At 43.8% G+C, this 16,476-nt stretch overlaps 1 protein-coding gene across 1 annotated transcript; it reads left to right on the forward strand.

Annotated features, from left to right (window-relative positions):
- Positions 1–969: 969 nt before the first annotated feature.
- Positions 970–14,810, forward strand: si:ch73-267c23.10 (serine incorporator 1). The gene is made up of 10 exons (XM_020654303.3): positions 970–1,208; positions 4,392–4,553; positions 5,037–5,230; positions 6,075–6,154; positions 6,413–6,550; positions 6,845–7,014; positions 7,750–7,840; positions 9,733–9,934; positions 10,801–11,028; positions 13,694–14,810. Exons 1-10 carry the CDS (start codon positions 1,170–1,172, stop codon positions 13,827–13,829), a joined length of 1,440 nt encoding a protein of 479 aa, XP_020509959.1. The 5' UTR covers positions 970–1,169; the 3' UTR covers positions 13,830–14,810.
- The last annotated feature ends 1,666 nt before the right edge of the window (positions 14,811–16,476 follow it).

Raw genomic sequence — 16,476 nt, forward strand, 5'->3', positions numbered from 1 at the left:
AGACAATTAGCTCATAATGATTCATAGCGAAAAAGGGGTAAATGAGGGCGGGATGCACGACCATTCAAAAATACTACCAGGTTTCTAATGATACAAAGCTTAATGCAAATGGCTGAAGTTTCCCTTTAATGAAGTCCTGTGTCTTTATCATCAGCTGAGATTATAGAGACAGAGATCTGATCCTCCTTGTGTGCCCGGGGAGGACTGAAGATCTTTATAGTTTTATTTTCTAACTCTCGTCTCTTCTGATCTTTAATTAATAAAAATCAGCAGATTAACAAACATAAATAAATAAAGTAATGTCTGCTGGAGGTTTGTTTCCCCCTGGTGGTTAAACGAGTTATCACACCTTTAACATGATAAACTCTCATTTAATAAAACATGTTTACGATCTGTTTGTAATGTGTTTTATTCCCTCTTCAGTCGGTTCTCATGATTCTACTGGGAAACAAACTGAAAACTACGGTGTCCCAAAAAGTCACAGAAATCACCTGCATGCTTTTTATGTAATTTATAAAAACATGTTTGAGGGTTTGAGTGAAATGGTTTTGCAGTTGACCTTCAGGGCCACCTAGAAAGCAAACAGTGTGTGTGTGTGTGTGTGTGTGTGTGTGTGTGTGTGTGTGTGTGTGTTTCAGATTCTCTGACTTTATTAACTCATGTAGAATATAACGTTTAAAAAAACAGTTTATACAGAAAACATATATGAAATTATTTATATTATTAAAATGTTCACCAAACATTTAGAAAGTTAAATATTTTATTTAAGTGATTTTAAGACGAGAAACCTGGAGAGGAAGAATTTTATCACTTTATAATTTAAAGACTTTTACATTTAAAAAATAGAAAGTTTGAAATGTTTGTGAGTTTTTATTCAACTCCAACAAATCACAGGACGATGTCGGCCTGTTGTGAAAAACTTCACAACATGCCGACGTCGTGATGACGTCACAGAGAGTGACGCTCAGTCAGACGCAGTGAGCGGAAAAGAGTCATTAGTGTAACTGTCCGAGCTGAGGTCCTGCTCTCTCTCTCTCGCTCTCTCTCTCTCTGTGTCTGTGTGTTATATTTATGTATATACTGTGTGTGTGTGAGTGTGTTTATACAGTGTGTGAGTGTGGGGGGTCGGAAGAGAACGACCAGACCGTAGAAGAAGAATCTGGTCCGCTATGGGAGCTGTTCTGGGAGCCTTCTCATTGGCCAGCTGGGTGAGTTCTCATTTAAATATAATTATAATTTAAACATAGAGAGCAGCAGCTGATTGGTCTACACCAAACCCCAAAAACCTGCTCATTCAACACCTGAGCGCGTGAGCACAGGGCTGTGATTCAATACCTGAGCGCGTGAGCACAGGGCTGTGATTCAATACCTGAGCGCGTGAGCACAGGGATATTTATGGTTAATTCATAAATCAACAGTTTGATCTTCTTCGAGTCTCATTTCTGTGTCGGTTCTTTCCGTTCTTATCCGTCCTCACTCGGGTTCATCAGGTGATACCAGTAAATCAAACCTCATTCAGAAACCTGCTGATTTAACTCAACAGGTTGTGACGTAACCTGAGCTAACCTGACGGTCATAAATGGCTCGTGCATAAATTAATACTTGTTCGTATTTCAGACATTTCTGATTCGGGTCGGTTTCGTGAAACTGCGTCTCCACTCGGTTTTATCCGGTGAGTCCGGTAAACCAAACTCCATTCAAATATTTACCGATTTTATCTCCACTTTGTCTCAAAAGATTTATTTTTATTTCTAATTAATTCCAGGTCGGAAAATAACTTTTACAGTCCGTTATTGAGACATGCTATATGCCACACACACACACACACACACACACACACACACACGCACACACACACACACACACACACACAAACAAATAAACCTGTGAACATGAAGACAGTGTGTGTGTGTGTGTGTGTGTGTGTGTGTGTGTGTGTGTGTGTGTGTGTGTGTGTGTGTGTGGGTGTGTGGGTGGGTGGGGGGAGGCAGTGCTCCAGAACCCCTTAATGATCAGGTGTCTGCAGGTTCTTTCATGTAAAACAATCATGACCCCCAGGTGTCCTGGACTTCTGTTTTTGTTACCATGGTAACTAACAGGTATTGTTTACTTTGAACTAGAAACATTTTGGGATCATAACAAGCCGCGGTGTGGTACAGGAACATGAGGCTTAGTGTTAAACAGAGTGGAGGCTGCAGGGATGTAAAGGGTTAATCATAATACAGCAGGTCATCTGCTCACACGTGATCAAATGGATTAACTCTGCGTGTTCCACCACTCAAAACAAAGCACGCCGTGTTTCACTGCCAGCAGACCATGGAGGATGTGTGGAGAGGACTTCCTGTCAGCACCATGTGCTCTGCCTCTGGTCACTTCCTGGCCCTTTCCGAATTGTCACAGTTCAGTATGCAGTACGTACTATTCAGTATGGAGTTTCAGTATACTGAACTGTCGTGGTCATTCAGTATGCATTGTTTGGGTCCACCGCAGTATACTGAACATTTCAGTATGGATACTAACTTCCGGGTTTCATGCAGTATGGATCGGATGCGTGCTTTCAGGAAATGAATTGTTTTACCACCCACAATGCTGTGCGAAACGTAAATCGTCACTTCACGTCCGCCTCCAAATCAAAACAAACGAGCGTGGATTCATTTAATCAATTTTTAATCTAGAGTTAAAGTCCCGACTGAAATCACTACTTTAAATTAACAACAGAAAATATAACAAATGTCTGCATTATTATAAAAGCTTTCCCCCTCTATTTAAATAATGAATTAACTATTTAAATGCGTCTTTATTGTTTATTTTACTTTATATTCTGTATATTACTGTCTTTCATTTGTACTTTCCTTTATGTACTGTATGTTATTTAGTTATTTAATCTGCCTTTTACTTGATTTACATTGTGATATTGTTTTTTGTTTACCTGACTGTATATGCGCATTACTCTTCTTGAATAAAGCTAAACAAAAAAAAAAAACGGTGGATGCGGCCGGTTCAGGAAACGTAAATGACGTCACTTCTATACTTAATGAATCAGATGAAGTAGGAACAAATATCTGCCTACTGTGTGTGCATACTGAATAGTAGGTACTAACAGTATACAGCACAGATAGTACGTACTGACTACTGACAGATTGAGTATGTACTTGGCAATTCGGATACTGCCCCTGTCAGCACCTGTGCTGTGCCTCTGGTTACTTCCTGTCAGCACCTGTGCTGTGTCTCTGGTCACTTCCTCTCAGACTTGAATCTGTTTTTTTTCACTTCCTGTCGTTGTCTCCTCCTCTCCTCTCTCTCTCTCGCCTTGTGTTGTTCTGACTCTCTGATGTTCGTCTCTTTGGATAAAAGCGTCTGAATAATGCATTGTAGAATTGTTACATGGTCTTACATGTAACAATCGTGTCACTGAAGAAGACTCCCACAGTGACCTTCAAGAAGATAAATCTGTGTCTTCCTCTCAGCTGATGGCGTGCTCCTGTTTGTCTCTAATGGAGAGCGGCGTCCTCTCTGTATGTGTGTCACAGCCGGTCATGTGCTGCTCCAGTTATCACAGCGGATCAGTCATGAACTGAGGTGACCTCGTCTGGCTGGCGGAAGAATTAACTTGTTGTTGACTTTGATTCTTTACCTCCTCACTGTGACACAGAGAGGTGGGGGCTGACAGGTGTGATGTGTGTGTCTGCAGGTAGAGACTTACAGGTGTGATGTGTGTGTCTGCAGGTAGATGCTGACAGGTGTGATGTGTGTGTCTGCAGGTAGAGACTGACAGGTGTGATGTGTGTCTGCAGGTAGATGCTGACAGGTGTGATGTGTGTGTCTGCAGGTAGAGACTTACAGGTGTGATGTGTGTGTCTGCAGGTAGAGACTTACAGGTGTGATGTGTGTGTCTGTAGGTAGATGCTGACAGGTGTGATGTGTGTGTCTGCAGGTAGAGACTTGCAGGTGTGATGTGTGTGTCTGCAGGTAGAGGCTGACAGCTGTGTGTGTGTGTCTGCAGGTAGAGGCTGACAGGTGTGTGTGTGTGTGTGTGTGTGTGTGTGTGTGTGTGTGTGTCTGTAGGTAGAGACTTACAGGTGTGTGTGTGTTTCTGCAGGTAGAGGCTGACAGGTGTGTGTGTGTGTGTGTGTGTGTGTCTGCAGGTAGAGGCTGACAGGTGTGTGTGTGTGTGTGTGTGTGTCTGCAGGTAGAGGCTGACAGGTGTGTGTGTGTTTCTGCAGGTAGAGACTGACAGGTGTGTGTGTGTGTGTGTGTGTGTGTGTGTGTGTGTGTGTGTGTGTGTGTGTGTGTGTGTGTGTATGTGTGTGTCTGCAGGTAGAGGCTGACAGGTGTGTGTGTGTTTCTGCAGGTAGAGGCTGACAGGTGTGTGTATGTGTGTGTGTCTCCAGGTGCCGTGTCTGTGCAGCAGCGCCACCTGTCTGCTGTGCAGCTGCTGTCCGAGCACCAGGAACTCCACGGTGACCAGGATCGTGTACGCCTCCATCCTGCTGCTGGGGACCATCGTGGCCTGCATCATGCTGTCGCCGGGCGTGGACCGCCAGCTGAGGAGGGTATGAGAGGAGGACCTCACAGAGACATGAAAACCCATCATTAACACAAACACAGAACAGGAAGTAATTATGTTACACAGGTGTTCATGTAGCCAATGGGAGCTAACGCTACACAGGTGGGACTGATGAGGGGTGGACTGATGAGGGGCGGACTCGACCTCAGATAAGAGGAGGATAATGGTTAAGCTTTAAGATCTTTTTTAACATGTCAGTTAAACGTGTAAACATATTTACATTCTCATTAAAACAGATGGAAAGAGATGAAATCGTGTCTGTGATATTAAACAGCTGGAGGCAGTTAGCCTAGCTTAGCATTAAGAGGGTAAACAACATCTAGAAACATTTAGCTCTTTTGCAAAGTTATTAAAAAAACTAATTAAGATTGTTTTCGTGTCTTTGGTGTCGAAAAGACGTTCAGAAAGAAAAAAAACTTTCAAAAACACATTGGATTCTAGAAACGAAAACAGTGTTGTTTATTGACAGATCCCCGGGTTCTGTGAGGGCGGCGCCGGCTCTAACGTCCCCGGCCTGCAGGCTGACGTGAACTGTGACATGTTTGTGGGTTATAAGGCCGTGTACCGCGTCTGCTTCGCCATGGCGCTGTGGTTCCTCGCCTTCTGCGTTCTCATGATCAACATCAAGAACAGCAGAGACCCCCGAGCGGTGGTCCACAACGGGTGAGGAACAACAACAACAACAGCAACACAACATCACAACAATAACACGTTTAAACAACATCAGAACAACAACAAGTTTAAACAACATCACAACAACAAAGACATCACAACAACAACAACACAACATCAACACAACAAAAACCTCACATTAACAACATCAACATCACAACATCAACAACATCCCAACATGTTTACACAACATCACAACATCAACATCAGAACATCAACACAACAAAAAGCTCACATTAACAACATCACAACATCAACATCACAACATCAGCAACATCACAACATGTTTACACAACATCACAACATCAACATCACAACATCAGCAACATCACAACATGTTTACACAACATCACAACATCAACGTCACAACATCAACAACATCACAACATGTTTACACGTCAACAACATCACATCATGTTTACACAACATCACAACAAGACAACAAAAACATCACAACATCAACAACAACATCACATGTTTACACATCAACAACATCACAACATGTTTACACAACATCACAACAACACAGCAAAAACATCACAACATCAACAACAACATCACAACATGTTTACACAACAACATCACAACAACACAATAAAAACATCAAAACATCAACAACATCACAACAACACAAGAACGTGTAACGTGTAACAACACCTGTACCTGTACAGACATACAACACCTGTACCTGTCTCACCTGTTTCTGTATCACCTGTACCTGTCTCACCTGTTCTCGATCACCTGTACCTGTCTCACCTGTTCCTGTCTCACCTGTTCTCGATCACTGTACCTGTGCTACCTGTGTAATCATGTTTATTGAACTATGTGTTTCCAGGTTCTGGTTCTTTAAGTTTGCAGCTCTGGTGGGGATAACAGTCGGAGCCTTTTACATCCCTGACGCTCCGTTCACCTACAGTAAGTGATGACCACCTTTATAACATCAGACACATGACCACGATGAATGAAGTCATAATAAACCTGGATATGAAACCATGTTCTGTGTGTGTGTGTGTGTGTGTGTGTGTGTGTGTGTGTGTGTGTGTGTGTGTGTGTGTGTGTGTGTGTGTGTGTGTGTGTGCGTGTGTGTGTGTGCGTGTGTGTGTGTGTGTGTGCGTGTGTGTGTGTGTGTGTGTGCGTGTGTGTGCGCGTGCGTGTGCGTGTGTTTGTGTGCAGCCTGGTTCATCATCGGCTGTGGGGGGGCGTTCTGTTTCATCCTCATCCAGCTGGTTCTGCTGGTCGACTTTGCTCACTCCTGGAACGAGTCCTGGGTCAGCAACATGGAGACGGGCAGCTCGAGGGTCTGGTACTCAGGTCAGCAACAAATACACACACACACACACACACACACACACACACACACACACACACACACACACACACACACACACACACACACCCTCTCTCACACACACACTCTATGAGGACTGACTCACTGCAGGAGACAGACTATAGTGGACACTGGAGGAACTGCAGTCCTTGGAACTTCCATATTGTATCCATGATTGAACAAACTGGAAGTTGTCCCTCGTTTCAAAAATTGAAATAAAAACTTTTAAATTATAGAGACTAAATATTTTTTTTCATATTTCTACTTCCTGCTCTCAGCTCTGCTGGTGGTCACTCTCCTGAACTACATCCTGTCCTTAGCGGCCGTCGTTCTCTTATTCGTGTTCTACACGAAGCCTGACGGATGTTTCATCAACAAGTTCTTCATCAGCTTCAACATGTTGTTCTGCATCATCGCCTCAGGCGTCTCTGTGCTGCAAAAAGTCCAGGTAACACACACACACACACACACACACACACACACAAAGTCAAGGTAATAAACACACGCTTAAAGAGCCCATATTATGCCCTTTTTGGGGTTTGTATATTTAATCTATGTATCTACTTTTGTACGTTCACAATAGCTAAAGTCTGAAAAAAGTGTCTGTTTTCATGTACTGCTCCTCCTTGCTCCCTCTGCGCTCTGAGTCCGTCAGCTGCACTCTGTTGAGCCCACACTGTTAGACCCCACGTGGGCCAAGTCTGCTCTGATTGGTCTGCCGTCGTTATTGGTCAGTTGCTCAGTTGCTCAGTTGCTCAGCACGCGTCTTGGAAATGTCAACATCAGCTGCAGGGCTTGCCACAACAAGCCAATGGGCTTAGATCAGTGATCTCACACTGACAATGACGCCGCACTGACAAATTTTTATCGAGGGGGGCTAGAATCGAGCTTTACCTGCAACTAATGCTGCAGCTAACAGGACGACGTAGGAGATGCTGCGTTTCCACAGACTTTTAATTTTTGCACATAGATGTTCCTAAACATGCACAGAACACTTTGAAAACACACTAAAGAGCAGATAAAACCAGAAAAAGCATAATATGGGACCTTTAAAGTTACCATAGTAACTGATTTAGAGTGTATGTGTGTGTGTGTGTGTGTGTGTGTGTCTCTGTGTGTGTGTCTCTGTGTGTGTGTGTGTGTGTGTGTGTGTGTGTGTGTGTGTGTGTGTGTGTGTGTGCAGGAGTCTCAGCCTCGCTCAGGTCTGCTGCAGTCCTCCATCATCACCCTGTACACCATGTTTCTCACCTGGTCGGCCATGACCAACGAGCCAGGTGAGCATGAGACACACACACACACACACACACACACACACACACACACACACACACACACAGACACACACACACACACAGACACACACACATTATTGTATTTATATTCTGTGTTCACGCTGTCACACCTCTCCGTCTGAAAGCGGTCGAATCAAACGCTTCTCTCTGCTCGTAAAAATCTTTGAACTGCAATGCATGATGGGATATATTGCTTGGATAGTGACCATAGGTTGTACACTACTTTTCATAATGCATTGTGGGAAAAAATGAGTGGACTCTATAGGGTTTGATGATGCTCACTCAGGGTGCGTTCGTATGTCCCCTCTATCTCCTTTCACTATCCACTTTACCTTAACCCCGGGGAAAGCGTCATGGTTAAGGAAAGATGTTAGGAGAAGTCATAAAGGACTTAGGGAAAGGCGATCGCGTTGCTCTGACAATCCGACCACATTTCCATTAGGCGATGTCATTAAATTAAAACGGGCCGGCGGAGGTTAATGACGTGGGTCCGCCTTGTTGAAACTACAATGTTCAGAAAATGGACTACAAAAAACGCATCTAAAAAACTTTCCCCTGTGCCTTCTTACCGGTGAAATAATCCTAATTACCACAAGGTTAGAATTGAAATAAAAGAAATATAGACTACCAGGCTACAAGTAACAAAAGTGAAACCATCACATTCCTGTCTGCTCATAAATCAACATCAAAATAAATATGATTGTATGAAATTAATTGTTACATGTATGCAGGATATAGCCTACACATATGTTTTAATCATACAAATGTGCAACTGCACAAAGCATTCTTAAGTGAATGAAATATGTTGAATAAAACATCATGTGGATAAAAATGTCTCTTATCTTTTTATTCCTTACATGATCTGTGTCACTTTACGATCATCGTTAATGTTCATGAACGGTCGGATGCGCAACTCGCTTTAAATGTTGCGGCCGCAAGGAATTGTGGGTGAGTCATATCTCATCTCCTTTGGTAAAGGATGGTCCAGTGTATCCTATGCTAAAGGAGGTTATAAAGGAAGCACTGACCCACCTTTCCTTTTGGAGAACTTGAATGGCTCTCATCATGGCCGCCACTTAAATGCTTCCGGGTCATTTCACTCAGTTAGGAACCTTCCTGAGCAAAAACGACAATTCGAACGCACCCTCGGAATTCAGACCGCTGCAGAACGGCGTGTTCACTATAACGTGACTCTCTCGGCGTCACGTGACTCTCTCGGCGTTCGCGTCACGCTCGCTGTGTGTTCCACTTCCTGTTCTTAACTGATTCCTCTCACATAACTCTCCTCGTGCTCAGCAGAACTTTTAAAGGGTTAACTTCAGTTTTCATGGATCTCAGAGTTGAACATTTTAATACGTTTCAGAACGATCAGGTCAGATAAGATTAGAAGTTAAAATTCTCTCATGTTCTCTCTCTGCTCCGTCTCTCAGGGCGCTCTCACACTGAGCAATGCGTACCGTGTCTCAGCACGCTTCAGCCCTAAAGTCCAGTTAGTCTGACCAATGAGAGCGCTCTGATCCACGCTCAAACATGGTACACTTCCTCTGTCCTGGCACGCTTTGAAGAGGAGTTCTTCAGTACGGTACAGTTCATACATGAGGATAAACACGGCAACACGGCGTGGACAGACTTCATTATGTTCAGTCTGACTAACATGACTCACACGCTGACGGAGCGGCGCTCTGACGCTTTGTTTGTGAATCAGACGATGACTTTTTGATTCGTCCGTTGTAACGGGTGTGATATGATGAAAGTCTGTGAGTGAACAGACCATAATACACATTTAAAGGTACAGTACACTGAAGAGGAGGAGTCAGGTGCTGCTAATTGATAAATCATTGATTGATTAATAATCCTTCTCTCTCCCTCCTCAGACCGGGAGTGTAACCCCAACCTCCTGAGTATCTTCCAGCAAATAGCGGCCCCCACCCCGCCCCCCCTGGAGATCGAGAACCAGACCTCGGTGCTGATTATCGGCACAGAGGAACCCGTCCTGAGCGCCCCCTACCTGCAGTGGTGGGATGCGCAGAGCATCGTGGGACTGGCTATCTTTGTGCTCTGTATCATCTACTCCAGGTACGCAGATGGATCCTCTAAACCAATCACAGGGCAGCAGGGAGTACACGCAGTTTATATACTCAGACCCTTAACAAATAACAAATTAACCCTCAGGCATCAGTTTAATTTACTACACTCTTAACTATTATTATTATTATTATTATTATTATTATTATTATGTCATTAAGGACAAAACTGTCCACTTCCAAAAAACTGCTATAAAAATAGAACAGATTGATATTTTTTTCTACTTTTTTCTGCATACATCTCTTAAACAACTTCAGCTCTGCTCAAAAATATCAAATATTGAATAGTTATCAGGAATTTAACCCTTTAAATGCCAGTTTGATTACATGATTCTGGCTTTTAAAGCTTTAAATTCCTAAAAATTATTGAATTTTATTGATTATTGAACAATATCAATCTGTTCTATTTTTATAGCAGTTTTTTGGAAGTGGACATTTTTGTCCTTAGTGACTTAAGAGGGTAGTGAAAATGTTTCCCAGTGTTCTACTGATCTATTAAAAAAAATAAAAAGTGCATTCCTAAATGTGTCAAGAGAGAGACTTTCTTGAAAAAATGGTGTCATATGCACAAACACAGACAAAATGATGGCCAGATGAAGAGGAAACTTTTGCCCAAATGGACAAAAATGTCCATAATGATGCATGAGGGTTAAAAAACGGTGAACACTCTAGGAAACTGTGAAAGTATTTGTAAACCGGGGGCACAGATTAGCAAACAGATTTTGTTTTTTGAGCCTTCAGGGACTCCGTACTTCTGTGTAGATTCTTTTTGTCCAATCAGAAGTCGTTCTGAGTCCCCCCACAGACTGTTGATTGAACACAGTATAAATCCAGACTCCATGTGTTTGACTTCTGCAGCATCCGCTCGTCCAGCACCAGCCAGGTGAACAAGCTGACCATGGCGTCCAAAGACTCGAGCATGTTGGCGGAGGGCGGCAGCAGCACGGAGCTGTTGGAGGACGTGGCGGGGCCGCGGCGTGCAGAGGACAACGAGCAGGACATGGTGCAGTACTCGTACTCCTTCTTCCACTTCATGCTGTTCCTCGCCTCGCTCTACATCATGATGACGCTCACCAACTGGTACAGGTGAGACCCGTTCAGCTGTCAATCACATGCCATCGCTTTCATCTCACACGTTCACACTTCAGTTTGTTGTCGTGGAAACAAACCGTAGACGAGATGATCTTTGTTCTTGCTGCTTTGTCACCACATTTATGTAGATTTTAAAATCCTGCTGCTGGTTTATAAAGCGCTGAATGGTTTAGTGACCTGCTGATTAATTACGAACCATCCAGACCGCTCTGGTCGTCTGGGACAAGTCTGCTCTCTGTCCCCAGAGTCAGAACCAAACACGGAGAAGCAGCGTTCAGTTTCTATGCTCCTTATATCTGGAACAAACTCCCAGAAAACTGCAGGTCTGCTGAAACTCTCAGCACTTTTAAATCGAGGTTGAAGACAATCCTGTTTACAGCTGCCTTTCATTAAACAGCTTTAATAAGATTTTAAACTTTAATTCTGCACTGTAATTATTATTTTTTTAAACTCTTTTAATTGCTCTACTTTAATTTTTAATTTTAATTTTTTAATTTAAATTAATTTCATTTTAATATTTTTTATTTGAACATATTTTCAGATTTAATAATTTCAGTGATTTTTACATTTTCTGTTTTCATGTTTCTTTTCTTTCCTTTGTCGTGATGCTTTTGTCTTGTGTGAAGCACTTTGTTGAAATGTGCAATAGAAATGAACTTGCCTTGCCTCTTTACATCAAGACCCCCCCCACCCGCTGTCAGAGGCGTGTGAGAACAATGCGTCTGTTACTTTATACAAAGGAGTATTTGTGTGAACAGCTGGAGTTAGCTTCGGTTTAATGTAAAGAACACAAACTGTTATCTAGACTCTTATCTCAGATCTCATGGATCCCACAGAGAGGATGAGGTCTGTGATGTGGACAATTCTTCAACAATTCACTTAGCAGACGTATTTATCCAAAGCGACGTACATCAGAGAGTAAATACAACACAAACAAGGATCTAGAAAAAAGGGAACAATGTCAGTAAGAGCAAACGATCAGCTTTGAGTCTGATTGGACACACAGGTGCTGACAGGAAGTGACCAGAGGCAAAGCACAACATTGACGCCAGTTCTTGAGAGCTCTAATCAGTATAGAAATCATCTTATAAGTTGTCGTTATCAAACAAAAACCATCGTCATTCCCATCATCATCATCAATAATATGGAGCCCATCATCATTAAGTTAGTAGGTATTCATGAAAGAGCTGGGTCTTCAGCTTTTTCTTAAAAGTGCAAAGGACTGTTTCATCCGTCTCAGAGTCTAAATGTGACCACGGCATGTCAGCAGCTCAGGAGGGGGTGGCGCTTGGCTCTGAGGTTCACTTTGGACTCTACATGGAGTCATGAGGTCTCACATGCTGCAGCGTGTGCCCAGCCTCAGGATCTAAATTACCCGAACCCGAGAGAAGGCTCAAAGATCTGATTCCCCCCCCCTATAATGTGAAGGTTATTAATCAAAAAACAAAAGAAGGTGTTTTTTAAAAATACTGATGGTTAACAAACTGAAGCCCCACTCTGGTTGGTTCATAAGCAGCCAATAAGCAGCTCATCAGTTCTTCTTCACGTGTCCCCTTCCTGGTGTTTCACCCTGTCAGAGCCTTTTTCAAACCAACCCCTACACCCTCCCCCTCCGTGACGGAGTGCACTCTGTTAGAAGTCACACTCGCAGCTGAATGAAGTCTCCTTCATCAAGGTGTAGGGTAGAAATACAGCGGCAGGCTTTGGGAAAAACTTCCCTCTCTCAGGTGGAAACAGGAACTGTGTGTTACCATGGTTACTCAGCGGCATCTTGCGGGAACAGCTTTTTTTTGTAGCTAATGCATTCTGTAAAAATATTTATGTAGCCTAGATTATTCTTCTTCTTTAGTTATATTAGTGTAGACTTATAACAGAACTATTAGATTGAGCCTACATTGTTATTTCAGTTAATTTATTGTAAATTTTAGAACAGGGTGTCCTAAATGAATGCAAAGACAAGGAGACTATTGTTGAACATCAGAGCAGCAAAAAGTTAATTTTTTGTTGTTGAATTGAGATTTCACAAAGACATCAAAAGTAGAAAAATAAGAAATGAATATTAACAGCAACATGATTTAATATTCTTTTGTTTTTGCAACAGTCCCTGTAAATATAAAACACTTCAAATAAACATATATTTGATCCTCAATACACATTTGAAGTAGTTAACGTCTGTATGACGATATTAAATGTCTATCTTAGTTGGAGCAGTGTTTGAACTCACAGGTTGCTGTCTCCATGACAACCGGACACAATAGGCGTTGCACGTGATCCGAAAGTCGGCATCGGTGCAGACTCGCTGGTGGAGGGTTTTATAACCCACTACCACTCCCCGCTAGTTGGTTTGGGACAGACTTAATATGGCGGGCCCTCCACGAGGACGTGCAAACGGAGGGGTAGTGGGTAGGGAGAGGGTGTAGTGGCTGGTTTGAAAAAGGGCCTGAGTCATCCCGACTTCATCGTGAAGTTGACTGAAAGTTAGACTGAGACCGCATGGAGGCCGCCATCGATGGGACTCCAGCGCCCCCTTCAGGAACAGACGGGGGACATCACTCAGGCTTTAGTAATATTTACAGTCTGTGGTTGTTCAGAGCAGCTGTAAATCAAACATACTCTTCCCTCTGGCTCTAACCCGTCTCCTGGTTCTGGTTCCTCTCAGCCCCGACGCAGACTACACCATCAGCAGTAAGTGGTCGGCCGTGTGGGTCAAGCTCTCCTCCAGCTGGGTGTGTCTGGCTCTCTACATCTGGACCCTGCTGGCCCCGCTGATCCTCACCAACAGAGACTTCAGCTGATCCTCCTCCTCCTCCTCTTCCAGCATCGACCACCTCATCAGCAGGATGCCATCTGACCGTTTGTCCGTCAGTGGAGGAGGTGTTGGTAAACTTCTCATCATCAATGTGGGGAGGTTCTCAGGGGGTCTGCTGAACCCCCTTTAGACCACCACGAAGAGGAGGAGGAGGAGGGAGGGGGAAGGAGCGGGTTAGGTCTGAAGAGGGGGAGTGGTCCTGATCAGTGCAGCCATGATGCCTTCATGTCGTTCCGACCTGTGTGATATTTTAACCTGCAGCTCAAACGAGGCCCAATGAGATTAAGACCCTTTTTTATACGAGCGTGGTCGAGTCCCGGAGACCCGTGGTCGAGTCCCTGAGACCCGTGGTCGAGACCCCGAGACCCGTTTGAGACCCGTGGTCGAGACCCCGAGGTCACATCATTCAGTTCATCATAAAAACATTTCTTTATGAGTCTAAAGTGGTCGATGTCTTTATTGTTTACGCTTCTCTGGATGTTGATCAATAATAATCATGATGTTTGTAAAGTTTTTGGCCTTTGATCCTCTTAAACACGTCCAGAGTTTAAAGGTCGTTATCTTCAGCTGTGAATCTGATCGACCTCAAACTGAAGGAGCGTCCATGTTGACCACACGATAATATTTATGTTTATATCAAAGTTGAAAATGATTTTATTTCTGTGATTAATTCAGGATGTTTCTGCTCGCTTCTGTAACAACGCTGTCACTAAGCTCTGCCCTCATCAGGTCACTTTTGAATAAAAGAGTCTGAAAAGACTTCCTGTTTGTGTTTTGGACTTCCTGACAGGACTCGCTTCATGTTCTTCTTGTTTCTGTCACGTTTCTAAAAATGGATTTAATTTTCAAGTTTCTGATTGTTTACAACTAAAAACATTCTTAAAGCTCGACCTGAAGATAAACATTTGTTTGTTTGTTTGGAGCCCACTTTTTAATGAGGTTAATAAAGTATTTCCTTCTTCATGTATACTGTTGAATGCTTTGACTTTTAAAGACCCCCTGAGGCTGACCCCTCTGTGCAGCATGTTGGTGTTATAGTCGTCCACCAGGTGGCGACAGCGAGTCATGAGCAGAGCTACAGCACACATTAGAGCTGCACTCCGGATAATATCTAACAATATTTCCTGAGGTACGACGTGACGTATATAAACAACGCTGAAGTAGCGGCCGTAGTAACAGAGTCGCCTACACGATGTTATAATGACAATATTCTCCTTTATAGCAATGCGAGTGCATCCACAAAAGAGTGGAGAACAACATACTGGAGAACAGGAAACATAATGCAGCAGGTTGATGGTACGGAGATCGTAAAGGTCTCGTGCAGACACTTTAGGCAGTCATTGTTTATAAACGTCATTCTCTTCCTATTGGCTCGAGGTGAATCCTCCGGAGTATATGCTGCTGCGTTCAGACATCAGCTCACTGGGACTTTCTGCAGATAAAATACTCTGGGTCTGGAGGAGAAACTCAAGGTAGACTAATCTCTACCTCTAAAGTCTTTCAGGAGATTTCCATATGTATGAACAGAAATCAAAGAGGTGAAGAGAAATCATCGACTGAGATCCTCCGCTGACGTTCACTGAAAAGAGAGAAACACTCAACCTCCTCAAATCAGTTCCAAACAATAACTGATCTGATCCTGATCCTGATCCTCATCCTGATCTGATCCTCATCCTGATTTGATCCTCATCCTGATCTGATCCTGATGTGGACTTTACAGACCCCTTTAACATCCTTACATTTTGCAGCATCATCTCCTTCATCTGGTTATGTCAGCTCGTTCATCCTGCCTGATAACCATTTCCTTTCTCACGATGTCTGAGCTAAACTCGTTCTCACAACATTTGTGTTGTTTGAGTTGAGGCGGTGAGGGGAACTTTTTCTCACACCCGGAGCAGTCAAACGGTGTCTCTCTGGAGTGTCCGACAGGCATCGCTTCATCTCTGCACTTCTTGTTGCTCACTGAGCATCCGTATGGTTTCTCTCCAGTGAAGGGAGAGTGCAGCCTCCCACTGCTGCTGAAGGTTTTCCCGCACACGGAGCAGCTGAACGGTTTCTTTCTGGTGTGCACCCTCTTGTGTTTTTGCAGATTTTCCTTCAGTCTGAACGTCTTGGTGCACTCGGAGCAGCTGAACGGTTTCTCTGCCGTGTGACAGGAGGCATCTCTGCAGGTTTTTCCTCCTCTTGAATATTTTTCTGCACGTTGGACATTTAAACTTTTTGTTCTCAGACGCAACGTCACCGTCTCTCACAGACTCTAAACACGAGTCTGTCGTCTGCTGCCTGACTTCAGGTCCAGGTCTTCATCTGGTCCTCCACAGTCCTCTGGAGCGGAGGTTTTGACTCGTCCTCTTCGTTCTTCACAGGCTCAGCAGGAGATTGCAGCTCAGGAACATCAGCTCCTCCATGTCTTCATCTGGTCCTCTTCTGGCTCCTCTTTGATGTTTGGGCCCTGCAGGAGCAGACGGGGGCCCTGGTCCTCCTCCTCCTCTGGCTCCTCTTTGATGTTTGGGCCCTGCAGGAGCAGACGGGGGCCCTGGTCCTCCTCTGGCTCCTCTTTGATTTTTGGGCCCTGCAGGAGCAGACGGGGGCCCTGCACCTGCAGGTCACAGCGGATCTTTGTGTTCACAGTC

The sequence above is a fragment of the Labrus bergylta genome, chromosome 5 (assembly GCF_963930695.1).
Source record: "Labrus bergylta chromosome 5, fLabBer1.1, whole genome shotgun sequence".
NCBI lineage: Eukaryota > Metazoa > Chordata > Actinopteri > Labriformes > Labridae > Labrus > Labrus bergylta.